Raw genomic sequence first — 27,515 nt, 5'->3', positions numbered from 1 at the left:
ACCATAAACGGTTTCACAGGGGGAGGCGGGCACCGCTCCCTTCTCCAGCTGATCGGGACATTTCAGCAAGGCTTCAAATGCATCTTAGTCTTGGCTCATTCCCATACCTCCGCTCAAACAGAGGGGCCACAGCCCCTCCTCCTCATGGTGTCTAACAAAATTACCATTTCTATGCTTTAAAGGGGCTACTTTCATCCCACTTCCTCTGAGGCAGCTTGGAAATATTTTCTTTCCACTAAGAACAATTTTGCTGCCTTGCAGATTCAGGCCACTCTGCCACGCGTGTTTCGCAACGAAGGCAAACGCCGTCTTTCATACCGCTCAAGACTGAGACCAATTATCCTGCAGTATGAAACGCTCCTCTTGAAATGTCTGCTGAGGACAAAAACACCGCCTCCCTGCTCCAGCTGCTAACCCTCTCCTCCCCTCCAGCGTGCAGTGGTGTGGACCTCAGCTCATGGTGACTGTGCTTCCTTCAGCAGTCACGAGCTGTGACAACGGCAATCCTTTGCAAGGCTGCACATTATGCATGGAGAAGTCCCCGTGTCCTGCTGTAGCCTCTATGCTATCTCCAGGTACGCATTAGACTCAGGCTGCTCACTGATGTGGGCAGAACATTTTCATTAGTCTAAACCGGCTATCGAAATTTCAAAAAAAACTATCCCAAACCTCTCAAAGGTTTGTCAAACTGGTTTTTGGGTTTTTTCCTATTTGCCATAATTAAGTGTCCCTTTTTTGGAAAAAAAAAAATTCCTTTTGAAACCGAAATCCTAGCTATCCTATAGTCCTATTTTGTGAGAGTCCTAGCTATCACAAAATGGGTACGTCAGCTATTCTAATACAATCTGCTATATCTAAAAGGGCTCCATGTGGGCTCAGCAGCATAGGCACTTTACGGCACTAGACGCTGGCCAGGGGCCTGGCTTATGAAAGAACTAGAACATTTTTCCACCCTAAGCCAAGTGCTGGGGAGCAGTATTCCCTGAGATTTCAATAGTGATTTCTTTCTTCTTGAAGTCCCTGGTGGATGGTTTGTCTGTAACTCTCTTCCTAAAAGAAAAACTTTCAAAGAAGTTACCCTTTCAGTGGGGCAGGTGTTCCTGCTAGCACTCATCTGCAACACCTCCTGCTAACACTCTGCAAGCAGGCATTTGCCATCCTGTACGTAAGGGAATATGAATATTCATATTATTGCTAAAAATCTAATTTATTTTTCACTCAAAAACAGTATCTTTTCCAGGAACTGCCTAGCAGAATCAGAGTCTAGTAGAAAAAAAGTTATGTTAATTTAAAAAGAAAAAAAGGAAGAAAAAGGAATGCAAACATCATCCCTAGTTTTATGTGTACAGCATATAGCTCTGAGTGCTTGCAGTGCCTGCACTACACCTTCTTTGACACAGAAGCAAGGCTGGTTTGGAGAAAGAGGTGTCTGCACTTCTATATTGATTAGATGAAACACTGGATGAACACACTGGTTTTGCATGCTGATTCATCCACAAACTTGATATTACATTTTTCTTTAAAAATGCAGCACCCCCCCACACACTATTCACCTATGAAAAGAAATATGCAGGATGGGGTTTGTTTTCTTTTTTTAATAAATTCTTTTAATTTAAAATAATCCCTCCTCTCTGCTCCTGGCAGCTGGGGTTATTGCTGCATCCAGCACTGGGAATGGAGATAGTACTTGGAAAATGTGATTCCCAGCAGGGAAAGATTAAAAGTGTATTTAAGGGCAGCATTTTTACACTGGTGCAGGCTTGAAACAGGGGAACTTTGCTATAAAAAGCAACCAAATGGGCTGGTGAGTTTATACTTCCTCTGTTATTATTAAATATAGTTATATTTTAGGAAGGTCTCTCTCTCTCTCTCATTGAGGCTCCTCCATCTCCACAAGCCTGCAGCAAAGGCCCGCTTAATGATGGCTGAAGATGAAAAGGATTCAAGTGCAGCTCCCTCAAGCACTTTGGAGGCTTCTGTTAAACGTGGTGCCTGAGGAAACCTCCGTCAGCATGTAAGGGAAAATAAGGATGCAAATTAATTAACCATCTTTGAAATGCCACTGTCATTTATTAATTTTTCTGACAAATAATTGAAGTGAAGGTAAAAAGCAGCTTGTTTTTTTTCCCCATCACCTCAGTGGTCTGTCAGAACCATTCAGAACTGTGAAAGATGGCTCAGCCCACAGAAGACAGTGACAGACATTGTGACAAGTTGGGCTTTTTTCCACCCTCGGTATGAAAGGGCAGAGAAGGGTTCCTTATGCTAAGGACTGCTTTTGCAGGGAGATGAAGCCACTTGCTTGGATAGCACACGGGCATATTTAGCCCCTCTTTTTCGTCCGTTTGAATCTCCTAGGTAAATGAGCTCAGGAGCAAGCATGCAGCGAGTGTGAATGCGCTGGCCCTGGCTGCAGGGAGCACCAGGCACGGCGCTGCTGGGGAGGAGACCGCCCAGCCCCCATCGCTGCCCCAGAGGAGACCTTGGCGTTTGAGGCGCTCAGTAATTGAGTTCCTGAAATGATGCAGTATGAAATACGCTTGCGGTCCCTGCCATGGCTGATGCATTAGCACAGCCAGCAGACATAGGGGTACCCAGTTTGTATCGGCAGCTCTCAACACCCTTTGCAATGGGGGATAGTCGTGTTTGCTGCAGTCACTATTTCACAGACCTCAAACACCAATTCAGAGCAAGAGCTGTATACGAGTGCAGTAAACCACTGGCTGGAGGAGCGTGCCTCACTCTATTCTTCTCCCAGCTCAACTACATGCCGAAGACTTAGTGGCCTTGGTCCCCCCGCATCTTAAACCAGGCTATAATTTTTTTTTCCCAAAAACTATGCATATGCACTATTATGGGAAGCCCTCCAGAAATGTGTGAGCTGTTTGTCCATTTTCTGAGTATTAGTGCAACTCAGGTTTAGGTTCCTCATTTTTTTTGGTGGTTTACACATTTCTTTGTTCTTAATCTAATCAATGCTGACGCCTATTCCCTGCTCGAGCCATTTGGAGCTGCAGCTTGACCATACTGCCAGGGAGACACAAGGATTTTAGTGGCTTGGCTGGACTCTGTGAGCTAGCAAGTCTTCTGGCTGCAGGAGCCATGCGGGGAGTGAGCTGGGAACTGGGACTTAGTTTCTAGTTGAGCTTCCCAGATTAATGTGGGACCTCAAACTTCAGAGTCAGGAACATGGACTGGGGCTATTCTCCTCCTCTCATGAAATGACCTGTAATCAACACAGGGAGAGTGCCAAAGGTCCCCAAATTTAGCAGAATGGGGCAAATCGGTCTCTAGGCCCCTGCTTGGGAAAGAAGGAGAAGGGCCAGAGCTGTAGTTGCTACATTTAACTCCCACTTGGATGTGTTGCAAGTTCCCCGGCTCTGTGAGTCCCAGAGGTCAGCCTATGAATTCCTCCCGAGGCTTTATGAGGAGGGAGTCAGGCTACCCCAGGCTAGGAAGCCTGCCCAGGGAGAGGGCTGCCCTTCTCCACTCCTTGCCCCTGAGAGACATTTGCAGTAAGGGGACAGGTCCAAGGCACGCTGTCTGCCCACGTGAGTGACAGTCTTCCAGAACTTGTGGGTGGAATAACTACCTTCTCTTTCCGAAAGGTAAAATTACTGTCATCTGTACAAAAACAAGACAGGAAGCTAAGAAATATTCATACTCAAATGTCTGAAGTAAGCTTGCCGGCAGGAGATAGCTGTGGCTGCAAAGTTTGCTCCAAAAAATGAGGCATGTGTCCACACCAGTGTGTGCAGGCAAGCAGATTCTGTTAACACGATACTTTATGCCCCTACGCTTACTATACTGTGTGTGTGTACAAGCTAAATTCAGATAAATTTTTGATGAAGGCACAGTTGTTACTAGACTGTGCACCTGTGCAGGCCTTTGGAATTAAGAGACTTTTATTTAGCCGGATTTCAGTCTTTTCTCCCCCATGCCCACCTGGATACATGGACCATTCTTCTAGCTCACAGCTTGGGCCAAGGTCTCTGCTGGCCCATTGGTGCTCACAAGGTCTCCCTTCCCTCTCACATCAAACACGAACAATCCTGTCTCTCTTTTCAGGGACTTTCTGGGTCCTTCTCCTCTACCCATCATCTCTTATTCAGTGTAAAACTCTTTACTCCCTTCTTCCGGCAGGTCAGCATCCATTAACTATTTTTATGCTGTTTCAGACAAACACCTTTTTGACTTCCACTCATCGGTCTTGAAAGAAGCTCCTTGCATACCTCCATAAAGCTGTTTGCTAATGCTCCTTCGGGTCTTTCCTTACAACACCTCTTACCTGTACCATCACAAAATGGATAGCTGGTAAGCTACTGCCAGCGCATCGGTATCGTTTCATTGTAATCTTGGATTTTTTCCTGAGTTAACTCAAGGATGGGCCTTCCAAAAAGTAAAGTAGTGATTTCCACTATCACTTTATATCCTAAAGTTGTGCAAGCAGATCACGCAAGGAACCCTATTCCCCAGACAGTTCTTCCAGGCTGCCATCCACACTTGGGCTTTAAAAATATGAACCAGTAACCAGACTATTTAGTCTGACCTGGCATGGAGAGAAGGAAGTGTCTGGGGCACCTCTGAATGCTAAGGGCAAGCACCTTAAAAGGTCTGGCCCTTGTGCTGCCCCAAACATGGACAAGAAGCCCATATTATTTATATACTGTATGTCATTCTGCCAGCCCATCTAAACAAGCAGGGAGCCATTAACTGAAACTAAACTGATTTATTCTGTCTTTGGAAGAGAGGCTGAATAGCACTCACTGAGTAAGGCCTGGGGCCACGTACTGTTCGGAGAGGATACCAAAGTACTGAATAGCTGCTCATGACAACAGTATGAGTGTGTAATTAAAGATGCAGTGTAACTCCTGTAAACGTTAAGGTTACGCAGGCAACTGTGCTTCTTGCATTTCCTAACTTTTGAGGGCTTGACTTTCACAACCGTAAAATCCAATTATTGTAGGTATTTGCATGTAATTTCCTGGACTTCGCCTTGCCATCACCCCTCTCCCCCTCAAAAAAAAAACTCACTGGGAAAACTCACTAGCTTCCTTGTTGTGGTGTTACCTTGATATATGCATGGGGGTGGGCTCAGGCAGTCACAAACCTGTAGGGACTTCCCAAAGGCATCTACTGTTTCAGCTAACAGAAAAACAAAGCAACTGGGCAACTTCACCAATAAAAAAGCCTAAAAGGCAGGAAATGCAAAGTCTTTAGGTTATCTACAAACCTTCAGCAACCAGCATCAGGGTAGCAAATTACAATTGAGCCGTGCCACGCTACACATTTCCTGGGGTGCTTTATATCTGAATTTTAGATAATTCTAGCCATCAGCCTTAACAACACATCATGCTTGCTTTCAAAGCCAGGCTAAGGAACTTGCCCTAATTGTGTTATTTTGCTCCAATACTGGAATTAATTTACTTTTAACTTCAGATGAATCATATGATGAATTTTAACAAGCCGGTGTTCCCCCCAAGCAAAATGGCAGAGCCCATAGACCTCCATTTATGCAATGATCAGGTTTTATTTCTCTACAGTGAATAATTGCAAAGACAAACCATGAAGCGCTAACTCAGTTAGTGTCAGCTGCAAGCAGAGGGCAGCCCGAGAAAGAAATGCCCATCCCTTGTGCCTCCGCCACTTCTGAAAGGTCACTGCCCTTGTCTCAAGCTCACATGCTGGCCAGATCATTTGGCTTATAGGTAGGTAAGTCCCTCTAGATACAAGACCACCACCCAAAGGAGGTCTCATCCAGCAGTCCTGCATCTCACCTTTCCTGCAGCCGCTCCCCAGCCCATAGTACCACATTCATCCTGTTTGCCCACTGCACTCGTCCCCGGCACATTGAGCTGCTGACATGTCTGTCACTGACAACAGCGAGGGAGGTGGCAAGGACCTAACAAGGCTCCCTAAGGCTACCTCAGGGCCTGGACTGTTCTTGGTTTAACCCACAAATCAGCCAAAGGTCTAGGGAAGGGGAGTGCAAGAGCCTAAGGGGAGGAATGTTTGCCTTCATCAGCTTTTCCTATTTTGTTGTGCAGAAAGGCAAGGAGAAAGCCAAGGAGCTATTTTTTCCCCTCCTTAACTTCTTCTCCTTCTCTGCTATGCAGCATAGGCTGAACTGAAGGCAGGGAAAGAGTTCAAGATCGAATCCCCTGCCGAGCGCTCGCTGCCGGCCCCCTTGGATTCACTGTGTGCTGCCTCGTGCCAGGATCTCTTGTGCTTCAAACCTTGCGGCAGGCTCCCTATCCCTCTGCACTCTTCTAATAATACACCCTTCTCCACTGCCTGTGACCCAATGAGACACAACATGCCATTCCCCCACAGAGAGTAAGAGGCTCCTGCTGTTTTTTTGCTAAAGGAGCTAGTCCTTCAATTTAAATAGCAATAGCCATGTTTTTGGTCTGGGGCTCAAATCCAGATCACAATAAATTGCCAAGGGGGAGCTTATTCTTATTTCCATCCAGGAGCAATCGCCTCCATTGGGCTGCAAAACTTGTGGAAAAATGGCCCAAATCCTTGTATCGCATCTAGATAAAATTTGCAGATGAAAGAAAGCACATATTCCAGGAAAGCAAAATATATGCCTGTAAGAACAGTGAGCAGTCACCTCAGCAAGGAAACTGGTGAAGAGACTGTACAGCCACTCCTCTGGCAGGTGCTGAGTGGGTAGGGAGAAAAGAGATGACAAAGCAGGGGCAAAGCTACTGAAAATACTGTGCAGTAAAAAGAAAAGAAAAAAACATGGTAAAGGGGCAGGGAATACAAGGAGAAAGGGAGCCTCTAGTAAGAAGTCATTGCATTCTATTGATTTGAAGAAAAGAGATTTCAGAGACAAATCTCAAAGGACAAGTGCCATAAATACCTTCTCTCCTATTTTCAAGCAGTATCTGTTCAGCCACTAAACATGTATTTGGACTTGCCTAGATAATGCTGTTTGGTCACCAGCAGGCTCTCTGTCTGCATCGATCCCAGGCAGGTCTCTAATCAGAAAGGCTGGAGTTACATAATGAAGTGAATTTCCCCACACTGAGCAGAAGCCTTTTCAGCACTCAGTAGAGGGGAATTCACCACGCCAGCTACTTGAAACACCCGCTGCACTGTCCTCGCTGAATCCTTTTGTGCCTGCTCAGGTGGGCCACCTTTGGAAGGTCTTGAGCACAAAAATCTGACTTCTAACGGACAAAATACTGAAAACACTTTGTTGCAAGACTTACGGCTCTAAATCTGAAACTAGAAATACTTTTTTAGCTTATTAGAAAGAGCCCTTCCCAATTCCAATGTGAGTAACAAAAAGTCTGACTGTCAAATTCTGCTCAGTAAAATTAACTCTCAATGAATATATTTGTAGTTGCTTTGTTAGCCTGCCTGCACAGCACCACTGGATGCTTCAGGAATTAGTACACTACAAATAATACACAATAACCATACTTTGAGCGCAGTTCAGCAACCAATACCTAGTTTCCTCTGCCTTGTGTAGGTAGCTAGTCTGCCACAACTGTGCTGACTGTTAGTGTTAGTCACTGTATAGTCTCATCTCACTTTCTTTCCTAAAATCAGGATGAGAACAGACCAAGTAAATGTGGCTATGAATTCTTCCTTTTTAACATACCAATTTATGAGAGCCCTCCTTTTTAATGTATTCTTCAAGAACGCAGGAAATAGTAAAAATAATTAGTTCAGGTGTATCATTAAAAATTATCCATTTAAGAGGAAATAATCCTGAAATGACTTTAATTAATTAATAAAAAACAATGTAATGTTAATCCAAAAAAGGTCGGAAAAACAACTGGAAATTCCTTGAATGTGGTAGAGTTTGAAATTGAGAAAGGAGAACACACAAGATACTTTAGCTGCTCCAGAGTTGTGTTTAATTTTTTTCCTTCTATGCAAATTGAGTGATCTAAATAACTCTGGATTACTATGTCCAAGATGTTATTATTTCAGACTTTAGTTTTAAATAAACAGGTTGAAAATGGCTCTGCACTAAGTGTATGCATGCCTACACTATCTGTCTGGTAGTGGCTTCTGAAAGCACACAGCACAAACACATGCAATTTGCCATTTATAAGGTTGGAGCCTAAACTGTGCTGACGCCTTGGGTCTAATTATTTCTATCAAATCTCAACAGATGTAACCATGAACTCTTTTGTCAACGTGAAGGAGGGGCAAAATGAAGTAGGTTTTGCAAGGGCAAATAAATTTAGGGAACAAACCTTGACCAAAGTATGCGCTCCACTATTTTTACTTGAGATACCCAGAAGGTAACGTCACAAGTGTGCATAAATTTAACATTCTACTGCAAAAAATAGTCATCACCTGAGGTGAGCTGAACGTGAGACTATTACCTGGACAAATACACCCAAACACATTCCTGTTCTGACTCCCACCTCCTGGCAAGCTGCTTTTCCTGCTATTTGCTACTTTTAGTCTGCACTTCTAGTAAAACATCCAATTGTTGCTCACTTGTATATTTTGCTGCTAATTAAATCATAGCAACATATAATCTAGACTATTGTTGAAGCTAACACAGATTTTGTCCTAAAAATGACTTAGTGGAAAATTTCCAAACTCTTAAGAAATATTAACAAATGAAGAGTTACGGTGAGATTCTTGTGAAGTAATACTGCACTGCCATAATAATTCCAGAAATGTTTGAACACTGTTATTTCCAGCTAAAACAATTGGGACCAAATACAATTGTAAAAAAGATGTTTTACAGGAAAGATCAGGCAAGACTAGCTAAAAATTGACTGGGTCACACAAAAACTTTGAAATTCAACCCCACTGTCCATGCTGCTGGGGTTTTCGCGTCTTTCCCTTGTCCTAAGACAGCTGATATCTGCCGGCAAAGCTGCCGCTCTATCTGCTGCATCCCAGTTTTACGGCTTTCTACCACCTTCCTGCATTCCAGAAGATCCTGCGCAGGCTGTAATAATCAAACAGTCCTTCATTAGTAACACGTATTTTATTGTTGTCAAAAGCTACAGAAAGTATTGGGTAGCCAAATGCATAAACACATGTAAGCGTCGGTAAGTATAAACTAGGTCAAAACCTCCCCTTCTGAGGAAATAGATGTGCTTTTATGTTTTAGCTGCTCTCTTACCTCTACTGTGATTGCCTTCGGTAGTGTTATCCACTGTAACAAATAATTAAGGGAACTTTTAACAAGCTTCCACATAGAGATGAAATACTAAACAGTAGTGTTTCTATTTTCTTAGTCTGCACGAGAATAACAAAATTTACCTTGTCATAATAGTATCTGAGCGCTCGGCTCAGCTTGTCATAATTCATATTAGTTTTGTTTTTTCTGAGTCCCCACAGCTTAGCCACTTCTTCTGCCTTGAGCAGCTTGAATTCGCCATCATTAGACGTCCAGCAAATCAGGTGCTCATGTTTCTGGTCTAGCAGCAACTGCAAAAGGAACTGCCACAGCGTGATTGCACTCTCCATACCTAGAAGGGACAAAGGAGAGCAATGGTGTGAAAAACATCCGGGAGCACGTGTTCCAGCCAGCACTTATCTCAGTAATAAGCTCTACCTAAGAGTGCAATTTGGCAAAGGAGGTTACTGTATCATTGGCAACCAAACACCCAGAAGACCTGCAAGCCCTGGATTCCCGTTTCAGCATTTTTTCCACTGTTGCACTTAAAATAGAGTAAGTATTGCCCACTTAGTTCACGTGGTACAGGGCTGTCTCCAGTCAATGCCTCCAGTTCAGTGCAGGGAGCCACTTTTCAAAAGAAGGTATAGCAAAAAAAAAAAAAAAGAAAAGAAAAGAAAATTAGGGCTTGACATAATTATCCACTGAAATCAACTGAAAAATTGCTGTTTACTGTAATGATGCACAGACTGAACTTGTTAGTTTATGTCACTGGGAGGAAGGGGTGGAAAGGGGAAGAGCGGAACGTTGCCTTTGGTTGGAGCACCAGAAACCAGACTCTTTTTTCCTCCCAACATGTGCACCAGCCGGCCCTGTTTTGTACAGCCTTCAGGCACTTTGCTTAGGGGGGCCTGAAATGGCTCTCGGTGTTTCTGCTTGCTAATTCAACCAGCTCAAAAGATATTATATATTTTGCAGAAATGATGAATGATCAGTTCACTTGACCACAGCAAAGTAAGTACTGTTTAGCCTGAATCTTTCTGTAACAAGGGTCTTTTCTTTCATTATTACACATGAAACTGAAAGTTAGGAATATGTTTTAATGATGCCTGAGTCTCACTTCTAAGGATATCTGAATAGGTTTTTTCCTGCCAACTGTCCCTGCTATAATAGAAGAACAAACATTAGAATGACTATATACCAACTCAGCACAGGCACTTACACAGCTTAAAACTTGGAATTGTTGGCACCAAAGACAGTTCATTATTGTAAAAAGATGTAGCTGCAACTGACCTTTTAAATAAACTGAGATTATTCCCCACTTTCAATAACTTTGACAGCATTAGCATGTTAACACTGTATCAAATCATCTTTTCCTGGTCTCTTCTGATATTTAATTCTGACATGTTATATCTAACTAATGCCCATTTAAAAATGCCAGTATTACTGGGTTATTTGATTACTGGGTTAAGTATTACTTGAGAGATATTTGTACATGTAGCAACGGATATTTTTTGGCTTAATCCAAACAAATTTTTAATTTTTAATTTTCCTACTCATTTTGTTTCCTAAAATGTTACTCTCTTTATCCTACTACACTACATGGCCAGTGTGTATCAGGCTTATAGCCTCACATTTCCTTTGGTGTATTGACCACAAGAGGGCATAAAACTTCTAACTATTCTATTATATGTAACTAAAGCAGCCCGCGGAAATAAGATTTGCCTATTCAAGTCTGCTAGAGCACTAAAGAAATCATGTTTCTTTTTTCTAATTCACTACATGCTCATATTTGAAATACAGTAGTTAACAATGAAAATGAATTGCATAAGCTTCACTAAAACTTTGTAAAAACAAGTTAAAGATACTAGAGAATGTTGTAAATATTTTTACAGACAAACAAAAGTTGGAGATTCACTTTGGTCTAAATAATTTCTAAGTATACTGTCCAAAAAGGAGTTTGCAAAAATTGGTCATGCTTTTATTATCCATGCAAAAGCCTTATTTCCCTAAATAATTGGGAATCCAGCTTGAATGAGAAGGGCAGAAATACATGTCTAATGACACCCAGCTGTGTAACAGAATGACTACATAGTACCTCCAAGGGATGGCAAAGGCTCACAGGACTATTATATACCCTTGAAGGAACATGTATCTAAGAAGCAAGTAAATACATATTAAGAATTCCCTATATGGAGGTTTTGGCACTTCGAAAGGTTTTGCATTTACTTCATTGCATTTTTTCAGCACTTTATATAAATCCTTTTCCACCCAGTGTAGGAAATTGTATAGCCACAATTAAATATATCTAAAAGTGACATACTTGTTCCACAGTCTTAAAAGTTTCCTTCAAATTAGATGATCATCTGTGTGACTGTCAGCATCCCTAATGGATTATTTATCTATAACATCATAGCTAATAAAGTGTCCTTATTCATCTGGTATCACATATACATTTTCATTAACTTCTCAATTGTTCAAGTTATTTTACTATCTCTGTGTAGGTATATACAGCCACATTGCTTAAAAATAATCTTAGTTTCTACATACTGTACAATACATAGGGATATTCTGAGTAATTTCAGCTTGCATCACAGGCCTCTTTTACATAAGAAATCACAAATGGAACATGCTGTGCTCTGGAAAATTAAAAATAAACTTATTAATATCTCATTTCAAAACTATATTAAAATACACATAGGATCCCAGGCTAGAAACACGGTCTATTGAATTTTAGCTGAAGAAATGAAAGATGGAAGAGGGTTTTACAGAAGCACCAATACAAACTCTACCCCCACGACATTAGCTGTAACATTATAATACCCCAGAGATGCAGTTCCCTCATTCCAAACCTCAAATATGTCCTCCTTTGGCTCACCAGAGACCATGTCTCTGCACAGAGGTTGGCTGGAACTGCGCCCAGGATGAAGCGTATTGTGCTGCAGCCTCCTCCATCCCCATTCAGCTCTGGCCAGGAACGCTCGCAGAGCAACCACCTACGGCTAACCTTGCGCTATTCTTTCCGTTATGAACCTGTTTTTCGATGATTATCATTTTACCAAATGTAAACAGTTTTGGATTCCATTTTATTTAATAAGCGTTGGCCTCACAGTGACTAAGCAATACGTGTAATGCAAAATGCATGAACAGTACAAGATTGTGTGAACAGACCATGCCACAGGAGTGCCTATTCAGCTGCTGTCTGTCCTGTCCTGGCAACCGGAGGTGACTTCTAGCTGGTTATTATATAAAAGCTTATTGCCTTTGAAAATGGTGTTTCATCCTGACCAGTTCTTTAAACAGCTCAGATATGTACATGATCTCTGGGGTTCTGGATCCAGGGGAGATGGTTGTGGTGGGATTAGCCGTCAGCAGCTCCTCGCCACCTGCCTGCCTTGCCCTCTTCTGGGTGAAAGTTGTGGTCACCTCTCCAAGGGCATAGCTCTGATCAGGCTTTAACAAGAACCTGTGCACCTAAAAATTCAGTATCAATGTGCTTAATTGGTACGTCCGTAAGTCTTCCACTGGATATCACCCAAGCTTGCCCATACAGCAATGAAATTAAAAAAGCTCAATGCTGCATTAGGTCCTAACGCCCCATCTGCCATCCTGTATAAAGCCTGGTATATAGGTTATATAGCAACTAGATGTATAGTTCCTAATTGAGGCAAATCATGCAAACTACATTTTCAGCTGATCATTAATTGCATGCTTTTTCTCTACGCACCCAACAGTAGGCCTTCAGGTCTGATTTGCTAAACTATGACGGTCTCAACAACCTTTAATGGAAGCTTTATGCTCAACACATATGGTCAGATAGAATCTTAGATGCTCTAAACAATTAGGCTTCAGGCATCTCACATGGAGTATCCTGAATCTGATAAACTTGGCTTTAATCTTTGTGCCTTATTCCCATTCTCTAAAATGTCAAAAAGGATTGAAAGAAAAATAATTTTTAAAAGTCACTTAATTAGGTAGTAACATACATTCTTGGTACAGAATGAGACAGGCAACCTATGGAAGAAATATGTATTGTGTCATGGAAAGTCTAATCAAAAGGATATAGACAAAGGAGTCAAAATTAATTTTTTCATGGTCTAACACATGTGGCTTTGCAATCACACTATTTTTAAAACATTTATACAATGCATTTGACACACAACAAAATTTTCTAAGCCATGAAACAAATCTGCTAGGTTGATTTGACTTAAATAGCCTAGTAATTTTACTTCCTGATCAATTCCACTCACTACCTTTGATGCAAATAATTACTGGCATAGCTAGAAAGAATTATACTTGGAAATACAGTGTTACATGTCAAAAGGATATTTCAGGATGGAGCTTTCTGACAGTCCATTTCTCAGGCAACGGTGACAGTTAACCACACTAACACATCATTTGCATTACCAATTCATATTTGTTCAGATGTGCCCCTAACTGGGTGATCTATACAATGCAATGTGATTTCCATGCACCAAACTTTAAGTTCAGGAGTGAGATAGGACGGAGGCGACTTGGATTACCTGCGCTCATAATACTGCCCCTCTTCATTTCATCCAGGCTAACAGCCCAACTCAAACGCCTAAACTTCGAGCAGCGACAAAGTCAGCACTGCAAGTTCTCCCTGAAGAGAAGGGCAGAAAAGGACAGGCACTTCCAAAGGCAAAACTGTCCCATCCAAGACCTGGCTTTCCTGTAAAGGGGGGCCCAAGTTCCTCACTGAGCTGAGGTGACTACAGGCCCAAATGCCAAAGACTGGCAGCCTCTGAGTATGGAGGCTGACTTTTAGCAAAAGGTGCAAGTCTTACGAAAACATCATGCAAGTTGCACTAGAAATGGTTAAGACATACACGTGCTGATGGGCTGTATTACCATTTTTTGATGAAGACAATATACATGACTTCCCATACAACAAAGTGTTAGCCAAGCAGCATTAAGGCTACAAAAATAAGTCATTAACCTGTGGGGCAAAATAAAACAAATAAGCAACTCATCTTAAAAACTAGGCAGTAGAAAACCAGGAGGTGCAGAGGCAAAACTAACTAAACAAAACACTCATTACCCGAAAGGTTTATGACACAAACTGCAAGAGAGATAAATAGAGCCTCTTTCAGGCACTGAGTTTGGTAGAGCTCCCGGGTGGGAAAAGTCAGAAGGTGGCGGAGGAAGCTGGAGAGCAGCTCTGCAGCATTCAAGACCTTGGCACAGGTCTTTAGCTTTCAGATGACCCTGTTGCATCTACCTGCAAATACCCGCTTCGCCCAGATACACCAAGTTTTGTAATGGGATTCTTTCTCCATAGGCCCTCCATAGCTCTTATAAAAGAAATAGAAATATTGCTGACCCTGGACAAGTTTTGAAGGTGAAAAGTGGGGATCCCTCCAATGACTAAAAACAAAACCAGCCCCTTTACACTTTATAAAGACGGCAGAGGAACACCTGGGACTCCGAGCCATGACCTAGCCGTGGGACTCAGGGAAGATGAGGCACGGAGGAGCAGGAGAGGCTACTGGGGAAGCCCAGGGGCCGAAAAAATCAGCTGGAGATCAATTAAATGAGCAAGACACAGAAGGCAGTGCACTAGCCGGCATCATGCACTACAGGTAATCCCAGAGTGATCAGACGTGTACATGAAAAGGATTAAGAAGCAGAGTCAGAGCAGGGGAATTAATTTCACTGAGCATATGAAAAAACAATTGATTCCTTTTGTAGCCAAAGCAGCTGCAAAAGATTCAGCTCCTTTTCTTTTGCCCCACCACAGCAGGCAGACACCTCCATTTACACTTCTCTCACAGGAAAGCGTGTGCATTCGCAAGCACATCTCTCTGTAACAGACGCCTTATTCTCCTTTTCAACTGGTCTGGAAAACGTGTGTATATTTTTTGTACGTCCACTTGCTGCCTTTGTATGCGAATGCTGGCGAGCAGCACGTTTTTCGGAGCAGCGTGACGTTGGGCATTGTTAGGGTCTCATTCACGTTAGCATGCGGCTTCCTTTATTTCTGCAGGTTGCAGCCAGGAAACTGGAAAATGGGCCACAGGAAACCTGGCCTCCTACATCTGTCCCAGTTTGTAATAGCAGCTCTGGTTTTATTTTCTAAGTGTCTCAGGTTCATTTTAACCCTTGAGGTGACTCCAGCATTAACGTGTGAAAGAATACAGCTATTCTGTCATTACTTATGTTATTTAGATAATTTTTTTAACCAGTTTCTCATAACTGGAAATTGAGATGTCATTAAATTGCACTCATTTCTAAAGCAAAAAGTATTTATAAAACAAACAGGTACGTGAGTTTAAAAAAAGTTTTTTGAAATTACCAAAAAATTCAATTCTGTAATGACAAATATCAAAGACAAAATATACTCAGAGAAAAATATGGAATAATGCAATCTCTAGCTGCTTTAGCTATGTATTTTTTAACAAAGTTCTAAAGTGAATGTTCATATAGAAAGTCTAACAGCTTACAGATGCCCCACGCCAATTTTTCTATTTTACATTTTTGTTTCTAACAAAATTGAAGCATATTTATTTTGTACTTAATTCCAGAAGCAAACGTGAGACGATTGAGAAAAGATACTTTTCTAAAATAACCAAAGAAATCAGCAAATCTTAATACTTTCCACTGAAAACTGTCCTGTATAACACGGAGTTTATCAGGAGAGGTTAAAGAGAACTGCCGAAAATGTCTAAATGTTTGCTAAGAAACATTTAAAAGAACAAGGCAAAAGTCTGCGTCAGTTCTTACATTTTATTTCTCAACAGAGATGCTTCAAGGATGATAAATAGGATGTGGTTGGTGAAAAGTTAGTGATTCTGCCAGAAAGAAGGAAAAACAAATATCAATTTGTTTATTTAGAAACTTTGTCAAATATTCATCAAAGGAGATCGTCCTGCTAATTTAACTGGCTTTGAAAAAATAAACTCGCAAGGAAGTGTGTAAATATACGTGTTTTAACTTGATGCAGAACTTTCTCTGTTAAATGTCAATAAATCAAACTAATGGTGCAACCCACATTCACAGCACTTTAGGGAACTTGCTGTGTGTGTATGATACAGAACGCTAGTAATTTTTCCATATCCAGCAACTGGGACATTTCCTGCCAGAGCATCCTCAGAGTTTTTCTATTGTGTTGAAACTGCAAAAACTTTCTAAATCAGGACTTCCTCCTATTATATTTTAGAGGCGTCTTTCTGGGAAATGCAGATTCAAGTTAAAAAAAAAAATAGGAATTCCTGCAGCACCACCCAGTGGAAACATTAGAGAAAGTTGAAGACTGCCCAGCACAGAAGTTCCAATTTGCCTTCGGGACTACAGTAATACCGCCACACAAATCCAAAGTGGTTTAAGGATGTGTCAAAGAAACACAGAGGGTTTTTGCTGACCGTTGTACTTAACAGAGTCACACGAGGTACACCTGCTCTGCCACTCCTGCTTAATAGTCTTCTCTTAAATTTATATTATTATTACAAGATTGTTTACAATAAAGTGTGATAATTTACAGGGCCACCTTCTCAAGCAACAACACCCGCTGTTCTAGCCTCAGCACATTTAAAAAAATAAACAGACTCCTGCAATTGCTGCACCACAAAAGAGGCAGCAGCAAACCCAGTGAAATATTACGTGACGACGTTAAGTTACACTGCAGCAAAGAAAGCATTCATACACGTCCTGTAGTGCTTCCGGCAGGCATATCTGATAACACAATGTTTTCAATTTTTTTTTTTTTTAATAAATCAAAGAAAGACTGAGGCAGATGGCCAGAGGAAGAAAGTTCCACAACCCACAAATTAACACAACAAAGGAAAGGTCGCCTGCCAAGGAGAGGTGTGATGACACAGCCTTAAAACATGAGTATTTTCAGATTTCTCTGTAAGGATGCAGTTCAAGAAACAGTCTTAATCATAACGGAGTAAAAGCCCTTAGCAGGAGGGAATATGGCTAGTTGCCTCCCCGCAAAAGGCTTGAAAAACAACCTGCTCAACTATTTCTAAAGCTGGCCATCAGCAGAACTACATAAATCGCTAATGGCCCCAACCATTCACCTTGGGGAAGATGTAAAATGAATGCAGACTCCTTGCCCTGCTGTCTGTCTGCTCATGTGGTGCACATCTGGGGCACGCAGGCAGTACGTTGCGCTGCAATCTGAGCGACTTCTGGTTTCAAAGCCAGCTCTATATGTTTCTTTTCCCCATATGAGCTTCTCTTACATTTTTGCCGGTATCAACAGGACACAGTTCATAATTATTTGACTGTCCTATGCAAAATCTCGGACAGTCCCCTTTGTAAATTCAGGGAAAGTATGCATTCAAACAAAAACCAGATAAAGACACAAGAAGGCAGAGGATACAGTCTTCAGGAACAGAGGCTACTCTAAGAAGTTCATTTCTCATGTATCAAGTGGCAATTACTCCCAAATGTGAATACTTTTTCCTTATCTGTACTCCTTTCTTAAACTGAACTATTAACATTCCCAGTTTTGTAACTTATGTTAATGGCTCTAGCACTGTAAACAGTGTAATAATACAATCAGCTGTATCAAATGCTGCTTTTCATACATTTCATATTTAGATTTTTAAACTAATCTTCCCCTCTTGACTGATTTTTCCTAGACTAGAAAATTATGTAAACAGGCAGACCATTATAATACTGTGGATAGAGAGGCACAGAATAAAAATGAAAGGAAATGCAATTCCGGTAGTTCTGTTTTGGCAAGCTGAGGTGGCTGGCAATTTCTGTGTGACCTGAAGCACAGCAAGATGATAGCAGCTTACACTGGCAGCCTGAGCTGGCCTTCCTCGGCACGTTGAATTTTCAGAATTTGCTGGATTAGCAAGATGAGTCATTAAACTATTAAATAACATAAGCAGCTTACCTGTATGTTCTCACATCGCAAGGAGATTCAGTCATAGCATTATGCTGAAAATGGTGTAACACAATTGAGCAGATGGTAATCTACATACAGATAGAACCATTTTACCTAGACCATTCCCTCCCAGGACGTTAACTACTGTAATAGTTCTTGGAGCAGGAGCCAGGTTTTATGATCCTTAGTCATAAATAACGAGCAGTTAGTCATAGCACTAGTCAAGGTGCATCCTTTTCACTTTACACGCTGTATTAATCCTGTGTGTCATGGTCTCATGGTAAAAACCTAAATTAAGAATCTTTCTTACATGTCCTATCTCAAAACTTTGGGATCCTTCTCCTTTCTGAGTGCTAATCAAAGCTCTGTTACGCAAGTTTACCATGTGCTAAACTAGAGTGAAACCTAATTAAAAGAATAAACTGATGTTTTATCTTCTAACATTTTTCGCTTGTCTAATATACCAATAGGAACCCGAAGGTCACACTTACACCTTTCCCCTAACAGTATTCATTAAATGCTGAAACAGCCAACAGAATGTATTCTAAAATACAGGCGATTTCTGCCAACAGAACATCCGGTTATTACTCTCCTGTACTGTGTCCTGTGTACTTAAACCAATTCCCATGGTTGCAGCAAACTATGAAGAAAAGACAAATAGGGGGACGGTATTTCAATGATTACTGCAAACTCCACTGTGGAACAAGTGCCTGGACTGCCTAGGTTTAGAAATGACATCAATTCACCAGTTGGTTTGCCAGTGTCTCTGCTGCTGGGGATACATAACATTATTTTCATTTGTACACTGACTCCTGGAGGAAATTCCATGTTTAAATAAAATGTAAAGACTATATCCCCTCTCCTCAGCTTAGACCAGACTACAGTCAGTTTTATCATACCCTATTCCCAGGGAAGGCTAGGATCAACCCCGCCTTGATATAGCTCTATGCTGGAAGCATGTGCGTCGGAGAGCTTCAGCACAGGACTGGTGGCGTGAAGCAGGGCTGCAGTCACACTTTCTGTGTGACTGTGTTTCTCTTAGCTGGAGCCTGCTAAGCTAACCACGGATGCCGGGACATGCTCTGAGTCTGCTCTGAGTCACCAGGCTTCAGAGAGGCCCTACAGCTAGAGTCTAAACCCACACTGCCATCTCAGCTGCGTTAGCGTAACCTGGAAGAAATCCTCTGAAGGCGGTCAACTTTCTCCAGATTCCACTACCACGACTGAAATAGGAATCTGCTCTAAGTTTCTAAGTGCTTTTCAAAGATCGCTTCGTCTAATGAATTACTATAAATTGCTAGGCAGAGATAATAGTGGTACTTGAGTCTATAAACTTCTTGTGTTGTAGCGTGACTTGATACAACAGAGGACACTCTGCACGACCACAATGCAAACATTTAAAAACAAGAACACTCATTAGGATCCTTCCCAAAAAGCTTGAACTGAAATACATATGATCAATTTTCTTCAAATCAAAAAAAAAAAAAAGAAGAGCTATACAGAGATACAGTAAAGAGGTGCTGTCACCACATTAGAGGCAAACGGATGTTTAACAGAAGTCTGTTTTGTAGACGAACTGTCAGCTGTTTTGCAAAATGAGGATGGGAAACTCACAGGAGGGCATTAGATTGAAACTATTTAGATTCTTTAGAGGAATTATATAATTCAAATCTATTCTTTTTTGTATAGCTGTGAAAGTATATTTTACATAACCTTATTTTTGTTTGCTCACTAATATTTTCAAAGGAAGATCCATCTTGTAAAATCTCATTGACAGGATCTAATACTTAGGTTAATCCTTAGAAAGCCTTTACTGGTTTTAAATGATCGGTAAGAATCAGAAAGATTACAACCAAATGATTCAATATATAATTTAACATCAGCTAAAACTACAAGATTATGTGTAAGAATTTGATATTGAACGATGTGAGATTTCCTCTGCTACTACCTGAACTGATCTTCCAGTTAGGTCCACGAGATTAAGAAAAATGAATACCTATTTTCAAACTGAAGAAACTAAGACACTGTGGTTTGCATCAAAGCAAAAATGTATTAACATACACTAATCTGCATTTACAAGGATTATCCAACTGGTCTGTAAAACTGTACTGAGAAGCTCCAAATATGGTATAAAAAATTGACAGGCAGAGACCCAGACATGGTTCAAATGACTCTGTGAAATGGCTTTGGGGAAAGCCCGTGGACTGGGCAGTATCACTTACACAGTCACAACATTCTGACACTGCCAAATTTTAGAGCAAAGCTAAGAAGGACTAGGGGGACACTTCCACAGAGCAAGAAGATGTCACACAGCTAGCAGGAGCTACTCTGATGCCTTGGTTACATTCAGGGCCTAATCTAGCAAAGCCGTTAAGTGTTTGCAACATGCAATTAGTCTCAGTACATTAACAGGAGTGCTGACACACTCAAAAATAAATACACGCTTAAGTGCCTTACAAGATCAAAACAAAGAAAGTTGGTGGCTTCCTACAGAAATTCTTCCCCAGTGTCTCCTGAACACCTTGAGGAGTATCTAACTACTCAGATGTAGAGAGGGCACACAGAATAGTCTTTAGAAATCTTTTTTTTAAAGCTGTTTATTGATATTTATCTTCAAAGTTTATAGGTGTCATCATACAGGTCAATAATTTTCACCATGCAGCCCATGCATACAGGGGTCAATGAATTCCTTCTAAAGGACAAGTAAAAGGGAAGAAAGTACCACAGCAGCACTACAGTTGGCTCAGTTACGATACAGACATCTACACAACCACTCAGAAAAGATCACAGATCCACAAATCTGAAGAGGACAAAAACCACTGCTATAGATAGTCACAACAACGCTACTAGAGCAAGCCAGCCAAAATCAGACGTGGTATTGGCAACTATAACTCCATAGCAGTAAAAAAAAAAAAAGAAAAAAAAAAGTTCAGCAGAGTTGTATCTGCTTACAGCATGGCTATATTATGTTCTTAACTATACTATAACTTTAAAATAATTATTGAAATATGTAGTTAATCAGTACACTGTGAGATATGGACCATATCAATTACACTGATTAAGCAGACCAACAATTACAGGCTGCTTTTTGGTACTGCAAAAATCATGTTATTTACGTATAAAATTAAAATGCAGAATGTCTGCACAGCTATTAACTGCTGTTGAATTAGCTGGCATTTACCGCCTTAGTGATATTTTCATAACAATTCTTGTGGCAGGTATTTTGTTTAGATTTTGCTATTAGAAAAGCAGCAAAAGTCTCCTTGAAAAACCTTTGAGTTAAAATCCATTCTTAAAAACAAATCGCTAAAAACTTGAATTCTGACATAACTGTTAGTAGCTATTAAAACCCCAAACGCTTCCGCTTAAATAAAGTTACAAAAAAACACTTTATTTTTGTGAAGTGCATACTTGAGGTATACTGTGTGCTTCATCTGCTTTATTTCCATACATGCAACATTATGTTTTGCAATGCAGTGAGCTGGACTTCCTGTACCTACACCTTGACATTCTCTTGCAAATCATGACTAATTCTTAAATCATACATAATTCAGCAAAATACTTCAACATGAGAACAGATATATTCAGTCTTTCAAGAGCTTTCAACAGCCTCCAGACTATCAGTTGATTCATTTAACAAGCCACAGACCAAGTAAACATCTGTCTAATGATTCAAGACTGCAAGATTCCCTATTGTGGAAAATACTGCGGAGAAAGCCACAGAATACTGTATGACGAACCCATCCTACGATATACAGCACAAGACGATTTTCAAAGGCCCATAAGTGACGGCCTGTTGCATGAACCATTGGGTGTGGCTACAAAAGATACACACCAACTCAAACCCTCTAGTACTCCTTGAAATCAGCACAGGCTAACCATGTCCTATAAACCATGCCCTGGTTCTACGATGGCCTCAAAAAGCAACATTCAGACATGCTGCAGATTGGAGCCATCAGCACCAGAAGAAAACCGTAGACTGATGGATAGTCTGAATTGCACAACTGCGTCCAACCAGCCAGGTCATTGTGGGAAGTACTAGCAATTTATCAAGTCTTTTCTATCTTAGGCTATTCAGTATTATGACACAGAACTACTCAGCATACAGACCTAACTAGATGAGCACACAAATTTTATACAATGTTACCAACAAGATAGACCAGCTAAAATACATTCATATGCATCACAAATAACTGTATGTTGGTTCTCCCTGTTTTAACACAATCTCCTTTATCTTTTGTAGCCAAATGTCTTTTTACTTCAACATCTACTACTTTTCTTTGATCTTCTTAAAAAATATGTTGTCATGTAATTGCATTTCCAAAGCTAAGATTCATATTTTTTATACAGCTGATGGCCCTCAGAGTCCCTACGTATCACGTACACCTATCTTCCTGCATGCAAACATACAACCCCCAGAACCAACAACAGGCTCCATGCAACTTGGTGAACCTGCCAAATAACAGTCATTCTGTGATAACTCCTCTATAACAATTTTTTTACTAAGCGAGATTTCAGCTTCAGGTATATTAAGTCCCTTGATCACTAATGCCTTCCTATAACAATATCTCTGTCTTAACACAGCCCGAAGTTGGCGTCCATTCCAAGAACAGCATTACAAAGGGAAGGTACAGCTTACATAGCGCACAGCAAAAGGGAATACTTCAGGCTTTGCAATGGCATACCTGATTTGTTTTCATGACTTAAGTTTAACGAAGTGTCATTAAGTAACAGGAGCAAACAGGCACCGTGAATCAGTAAGCAGCGAGAACTGCTAACAAGCAAAATGAAACTGATTTTTATTTCTACATATAAAAGCATCCATGCCTGCGTGCAGTGTTTAGTAAACACACTGAGTTCACAGTTACAAGGAAGGCTGTAGCTGAGTTTCTCCCTCTGAGATTGTGCTATTTGTTTCATCTGTTGCATCTAGGTGGAGTTGGTGATATCGAATAGCATAAAAGCATGCATTTTTTTCTTTTTAGCAGCAACTCCCGGAGTTGATTCAGAAAATCGAGATATATGCAACTGATAGTAACTCATCCCTTAGCTTATAGTGTATATTTTTCTTAGAAACTTTGTATTTCGTAAATCAAAGCAGGTAAAGAATAAATCATATTTATAGTGAAACACCTTTAAGACATTTTCATTATCTAAGTGAAAAACCACCACGTATGATTTGACGTTTGTATTTTTTTCTCTTCCAAACAGAATTGCCTTACTTGTAACACATTTAGGGATTGTTTTTCATTCACTCTTCAAATACACTGAGCATATAATTGATATACTACTATTACATCTATTTTTCTATGAGGACACTAAGATATTTTTGCTTATGCTGAGTGAATACTATACATGAAATTCATATAGTGTAGATATACTATATGGATATGTATACATGAATGAGCATGCTTCATCTACACTGATTCAGCAGATGTCACACTGAAATTTCAGCAATACTTAATGTAATAACTGGACAATGTAATGTGCATATTTCAAACAGAGATAATGAGCTATGGAAAGTCTCTCTAATAAGAGTTTTGGTGTTGTATACATTAGCTGTTCCATAACATTGAATTTCTGAGGTTATATTCAACAGATTGTTGAACTTAATGCTCACCTCTCCCCAAAATGTCGAATTTTACAAAAGGAACAAAACTCCTAAATCAGAAAATACCTCTCACTACCTGATGACTGACTGCATTTGATTGAAACAGAGATCAGGCATTTTCTGTCTTACATATTATTTTTAAAACTCTTCTCTGCTCCAATACAAAATCAAGAGGCAACAGTGCTTAGTGTCAGTAATCCACTAATAAAACTCTGCAAAATGATCTCAGTGAAAAAGCTTTCTGTGCAGCTTGGACATAGAAAGTAGAGGAAACTGAAGATCCTCAAAGGTAAACACGTGGTATACTGTAATTAGTTCTTCATCCAATTATTACTTTTTTGCACAACAGTTGCTAGCTTAAGGGTATCACAAGATAAATTTAAGTATCTGAGTATTATTTTCTTTATTTAGTTTTGTTCACATTTTTTGGACTTTAAGTCAAAAACCACTTGCAAGTAAGACTCCATTTTCTTTGTTTGCTCCAGACTTTTTTGCAGAAGTTGTTAACTTCTAATTTAAATTTTAAATTACTGTAACATAGTAAAATCTTTTTAATTCTGAACAAAGACTTTTTTCATGATTGTTATGAAAATAAATAATCACTAAATAATTATAGAAACCACTAACTTGAAAGTTATATGTACAAAATAAATATCATTTGAAAATTAAGTATGTAAATTACCAATACAGCAAGATTACCTGGGTCAATGCACAGGTCAAACATGCCCACCCCCTTAATATCTTGGCACCAGAGTGTCATTTTATCATGCAATTACATACAATTATCTCAGATGCAAAGAACATGTTTCTCTTAATCCAGCTTTCCAAATTCCCCATTTTCACGCTCCATCCTATGAAAGTATTTATGCTTAAATTACACTTATTCTGAACTATTCAAAAAGCTCGCATGAGCAAAATATGAGATGAACCAAGACTTTCCGCTCGAAATTAAATGAAACATTGACTTGTGAAGCTGGAGTCCTCGTGCCTGAAAAGATGCTGCGATGTAAAAACTTGTTGTAGCCCTACACCCCTAAGTAAATAAAGATGTAACTTGTCTCCCTTTCAACTGCAATGTTAGAAAGGCTGACAGGGCTTCACAAAACCCTCCTGTGTTAGGGAACGGAAACTCCTAATGAGATTAGTTGGTGTGTGTGCAGACATTACTTAGCCATGACTAAATGGGCTCTCTTCCTGCAGCCAGTGGAAAATTCAGGGAACTTTTTCCCCCTGCAGCATCAGAGTCCCTCTAACCTTCAGCAAAGCCAGATCCAAAAACAACTCTCCACTTTCTCTCCCTTTCTCTCGCTCTTTTTTTTTTTTTACAAACATTTTTTATGCTTTTTTGGATGATTGTGGAAACTATATGCGTCAGCCAGAGGGTCTTGGGGCAGGGGGTGTCTAAGAAAAGTGGGGAGGGGGAGGACAGGGTCGAGGGCTGAAGACTACAAAGGAAACTGTAAAAAGAGCAAATATATAAACCTGAGAAGGAGAAAACCACAGAGTTTCTTTGTGAGCTGCAGTGACTCATTTTCAAGATGTTGTCTGCTGCCAGTTTCAAACCGGAAGCGCATGGCAATTAGTCTTGCTGTTTCCAGACAAGCCAGAAACTCTCCCGACACTTTTTTTTTTTAAAGCCCCTTTTGCAGTTTCTGCCTTCCTCCCCCCCGCCGCCGCCGCTCGCCCTCGCCGGGCTCCGCGCACCCCCGCCGCGGCCCCTCTCGGCGGTGACAGACCCCCGGGCGGCCCCCCCACAACCCCCCCCTGGCCCCAAACGCCCCTAGTAGGATGCCCATGTGGCCCCGGCAGCCGCCGCACTGGCCGGGGTGGGGGTGGGGGGGTCGCGACACGACGCGGCGCAGCGCGGGGTGACCGGTCAGGCAGCGCCCCTGGCCCAGAGCCCCCGCACACGCTGCTTCCCCTCACAGCTCGCAGGCGGGCCACGAGTTGCCCTTCTCCCCCTGCCCCCTCTCAGGGCGCCCCTCGGCCTCGCCGGGGCAGCTAGTGTCCCCCGCGCTGCCGCGGGCGGGCGGGAGCCCCCTGAGGCGGCGCGTCCTCCCCCCACCCCTCCCCCGCGGCCCGCAGCCACCCGGCGCCCCCAACGGCCGCGCCTCCAACGGCCGCTGCCCCCCAACGGCCGCTGCCCCCCAACGGCCGCCGCCTGCGCGCCGCACGCCCCCAGCGCCGCGCGGGGCTCCCAGCCCTCCTGCCCCGCCGCGCCGCCACCCGGCGCTGCTCACCCCGAGTCCGGACTCGGCGCCGGGTCGCCCTGGCCGCCCGGCAGCCCCCGGTCCCGGCGGCGGGGCGCGGCGGCGCCTCCAGCCCCTCACGCCCGCCCCCGCGGCCCCCGAAAGTTTGCAGCAGCGACAAGCGCCGCCGCAGCAAGCACTTGCACCTACCCAGAGCCTGAGGGACTTTTCCAGCCTCTCCTTGTAGCTTAAAGGGAGCTGGGTAAAATCCCCTGGTTTTCCATACTGACAGTCTTCTGCAAACGCTCTGTTGCTCTTGTAATGAGATCCTGATTTTTTCCCCCTTTTTTTCTTTTTTTTTTTCTTGGTTGGGGTGTGTGTGTGTGTCTGTGTGTGTGTGAGAGAGAGAGAGAGAGAGAGAGAGCAGGAAGTTAGAGCAGTCAGACAGAGAGCCGGCTCACTTCCTTTCCTGCATTATTCCCCAGGCGGTTTGCAGTCTGTGTAAACAGGCTTTTCCTCCCCTCTCCCCTCTCTCTGGCCGCTGATGTGCAGCATGGCTGTAACACAAGACACACACATAGTAAAATGGTAACGGTAACTCCACACGCTCCCGCGGAGCTCGCGGCGTCTCCCCCGACCGCCACCTCTTCCTGCGCTACACCCCCGGGGAGGAGCTCCCGGCCCGGCCCGCCGCGGCCCTGGCGAAAACGGCCCAAAGCGAGCCGCTTCCCCGCAGAGGACGGGCCCCGGGAGGCGCGTGGCGAGCGCGGCTCGGCAGCGGTGGTCGGCGACGGGCGCAAGGCAGCGGCGGTGGGAGCGGGGGGCAGCCCTGCGCTGGCTGCTTTCCCAAACCCGACCTCCATCCGTGTCCAAATGCAGAAGGAGTACCAGAAAAAAACGAAGAATTGAGGGAAAAGACATTAAAAGTCAAGGTGCACTCAGATAGTAGCATCTAAGTTGGATGTTCCATCTTCGAACCTCAATTTCTAACCTCTATGTTTGGATTTGGATTTGTTAAAAGGCACGCGTCTGCGGCATGTGGTGCTTGTATCTTTTACGGCTTTTCCTGTAGCTCATGTAGCTGCTCTATAGTGTCTATTTCTAATTTTCTTTGCAAATTCTCAGGGCAAGTGATGCGTCTTCTGTCTGCCCAGTGTGAAGTACATCAATGATGCTCAATAAGTAATAAATACTTTAAAACCAGCACTGCGCTGTTATTTCTTTTAACAGTCCCTAGATTTATCATTCATACACAATAATTACAGTTCAAAATGTTCTTGACATTAAATGACACGGAAGCAATGCTTATTTTTTATCACTATTTTGGGCAGTTGCTTACAATCAATGTCACTGGGAACAAAATTATGCTGTGCTGAGATTAAAAAGACATTGTCACAGGTTGCCTCTAAGCATTAGTCAACAGTATCTTCACAACTTGTGATGAGCAAATTGGGAGTCTCTTGCGGATGTCAGTTAGGTTTCCTCATTCTGGTCTTCTACTGTGCCATGGGGTAGCAAGTATAACATGTTACTGCCACATCAAATTGGGTAACTTTGTTATTTTCCTTAAATAACCCGCCTTTAGAGGTCATTGTGAATTTTAGAATACAGATGTGAGATCTACTAACCCTTCATTTTGTGCTTCTCAAATAAAGAGTCATTAAAATGTATAACTGTAAGGAGCGTATTTTCTAGATTAAAATGTGGAGTGGATGAACGCCCTGTGTCAAGCGTTAATTAAAC

The 27,515-nt window shown here is 42.0% G+C and overlaps 1 protein-coding gene across 2 annotated transcripts in view; it reads right to left on the bottom strand.

The window, feature by feature from the left end:
- ELK3 (ETS transcription factor ELK3) overlaps positions 1-26,465 on the bottom strand; it is a 40,060-nt gene extending 13,595 nt beyond the window's left edge. The window contains exons 1-2 of one of the 2 annotated variants that reach the window (XM_064510456.1): positions 25,983-26,465; positions 9,253-9,461 (exon numbers count right to left, since the gene is read on the bottom strand). In XM_064510456.1, coding sequence (XP_064366526.1) covers positions 9,253-9,459 — 207 coding nt within the window. In that variant the 5' untranslated portion in view covers positions 9,460-9,461; positions 25,983-26,465. Of the gene's footprint in view, positions 1-9,252; positions 9,462-25,823; positions 25,929-25,982 lie in introns of those variants that run through there. The other variant, XM_064510466.1, reaches the window with a different exon arrangement.
- Between the last annotated feature and the right edge of the window lie 1,050 nt (positions 26,466-27,515).

The sequence above is a fragment of the Dromaius novaehollandiae genome, chromosome 1, assembly GCF_036370855.1.
Source record: "Dromaius novaehollandiae isolate bDroNov1 chromosome 1, bDroNov1.hap1, whole genome shotgun sequence".
Taxonomy (NCBI): domain Eukaryota; kingdom Metazoa; phylum Chordata; class Aves; order Casuariiformes; family Dromaiidae; genus Dromaius; species Dromaius novaehollandiae.
The sequence above is the reverse complement of the archived record's forward strand: the minus strand, read 5'-3'. Positions and strand labels throughout refer to the sequence as shown.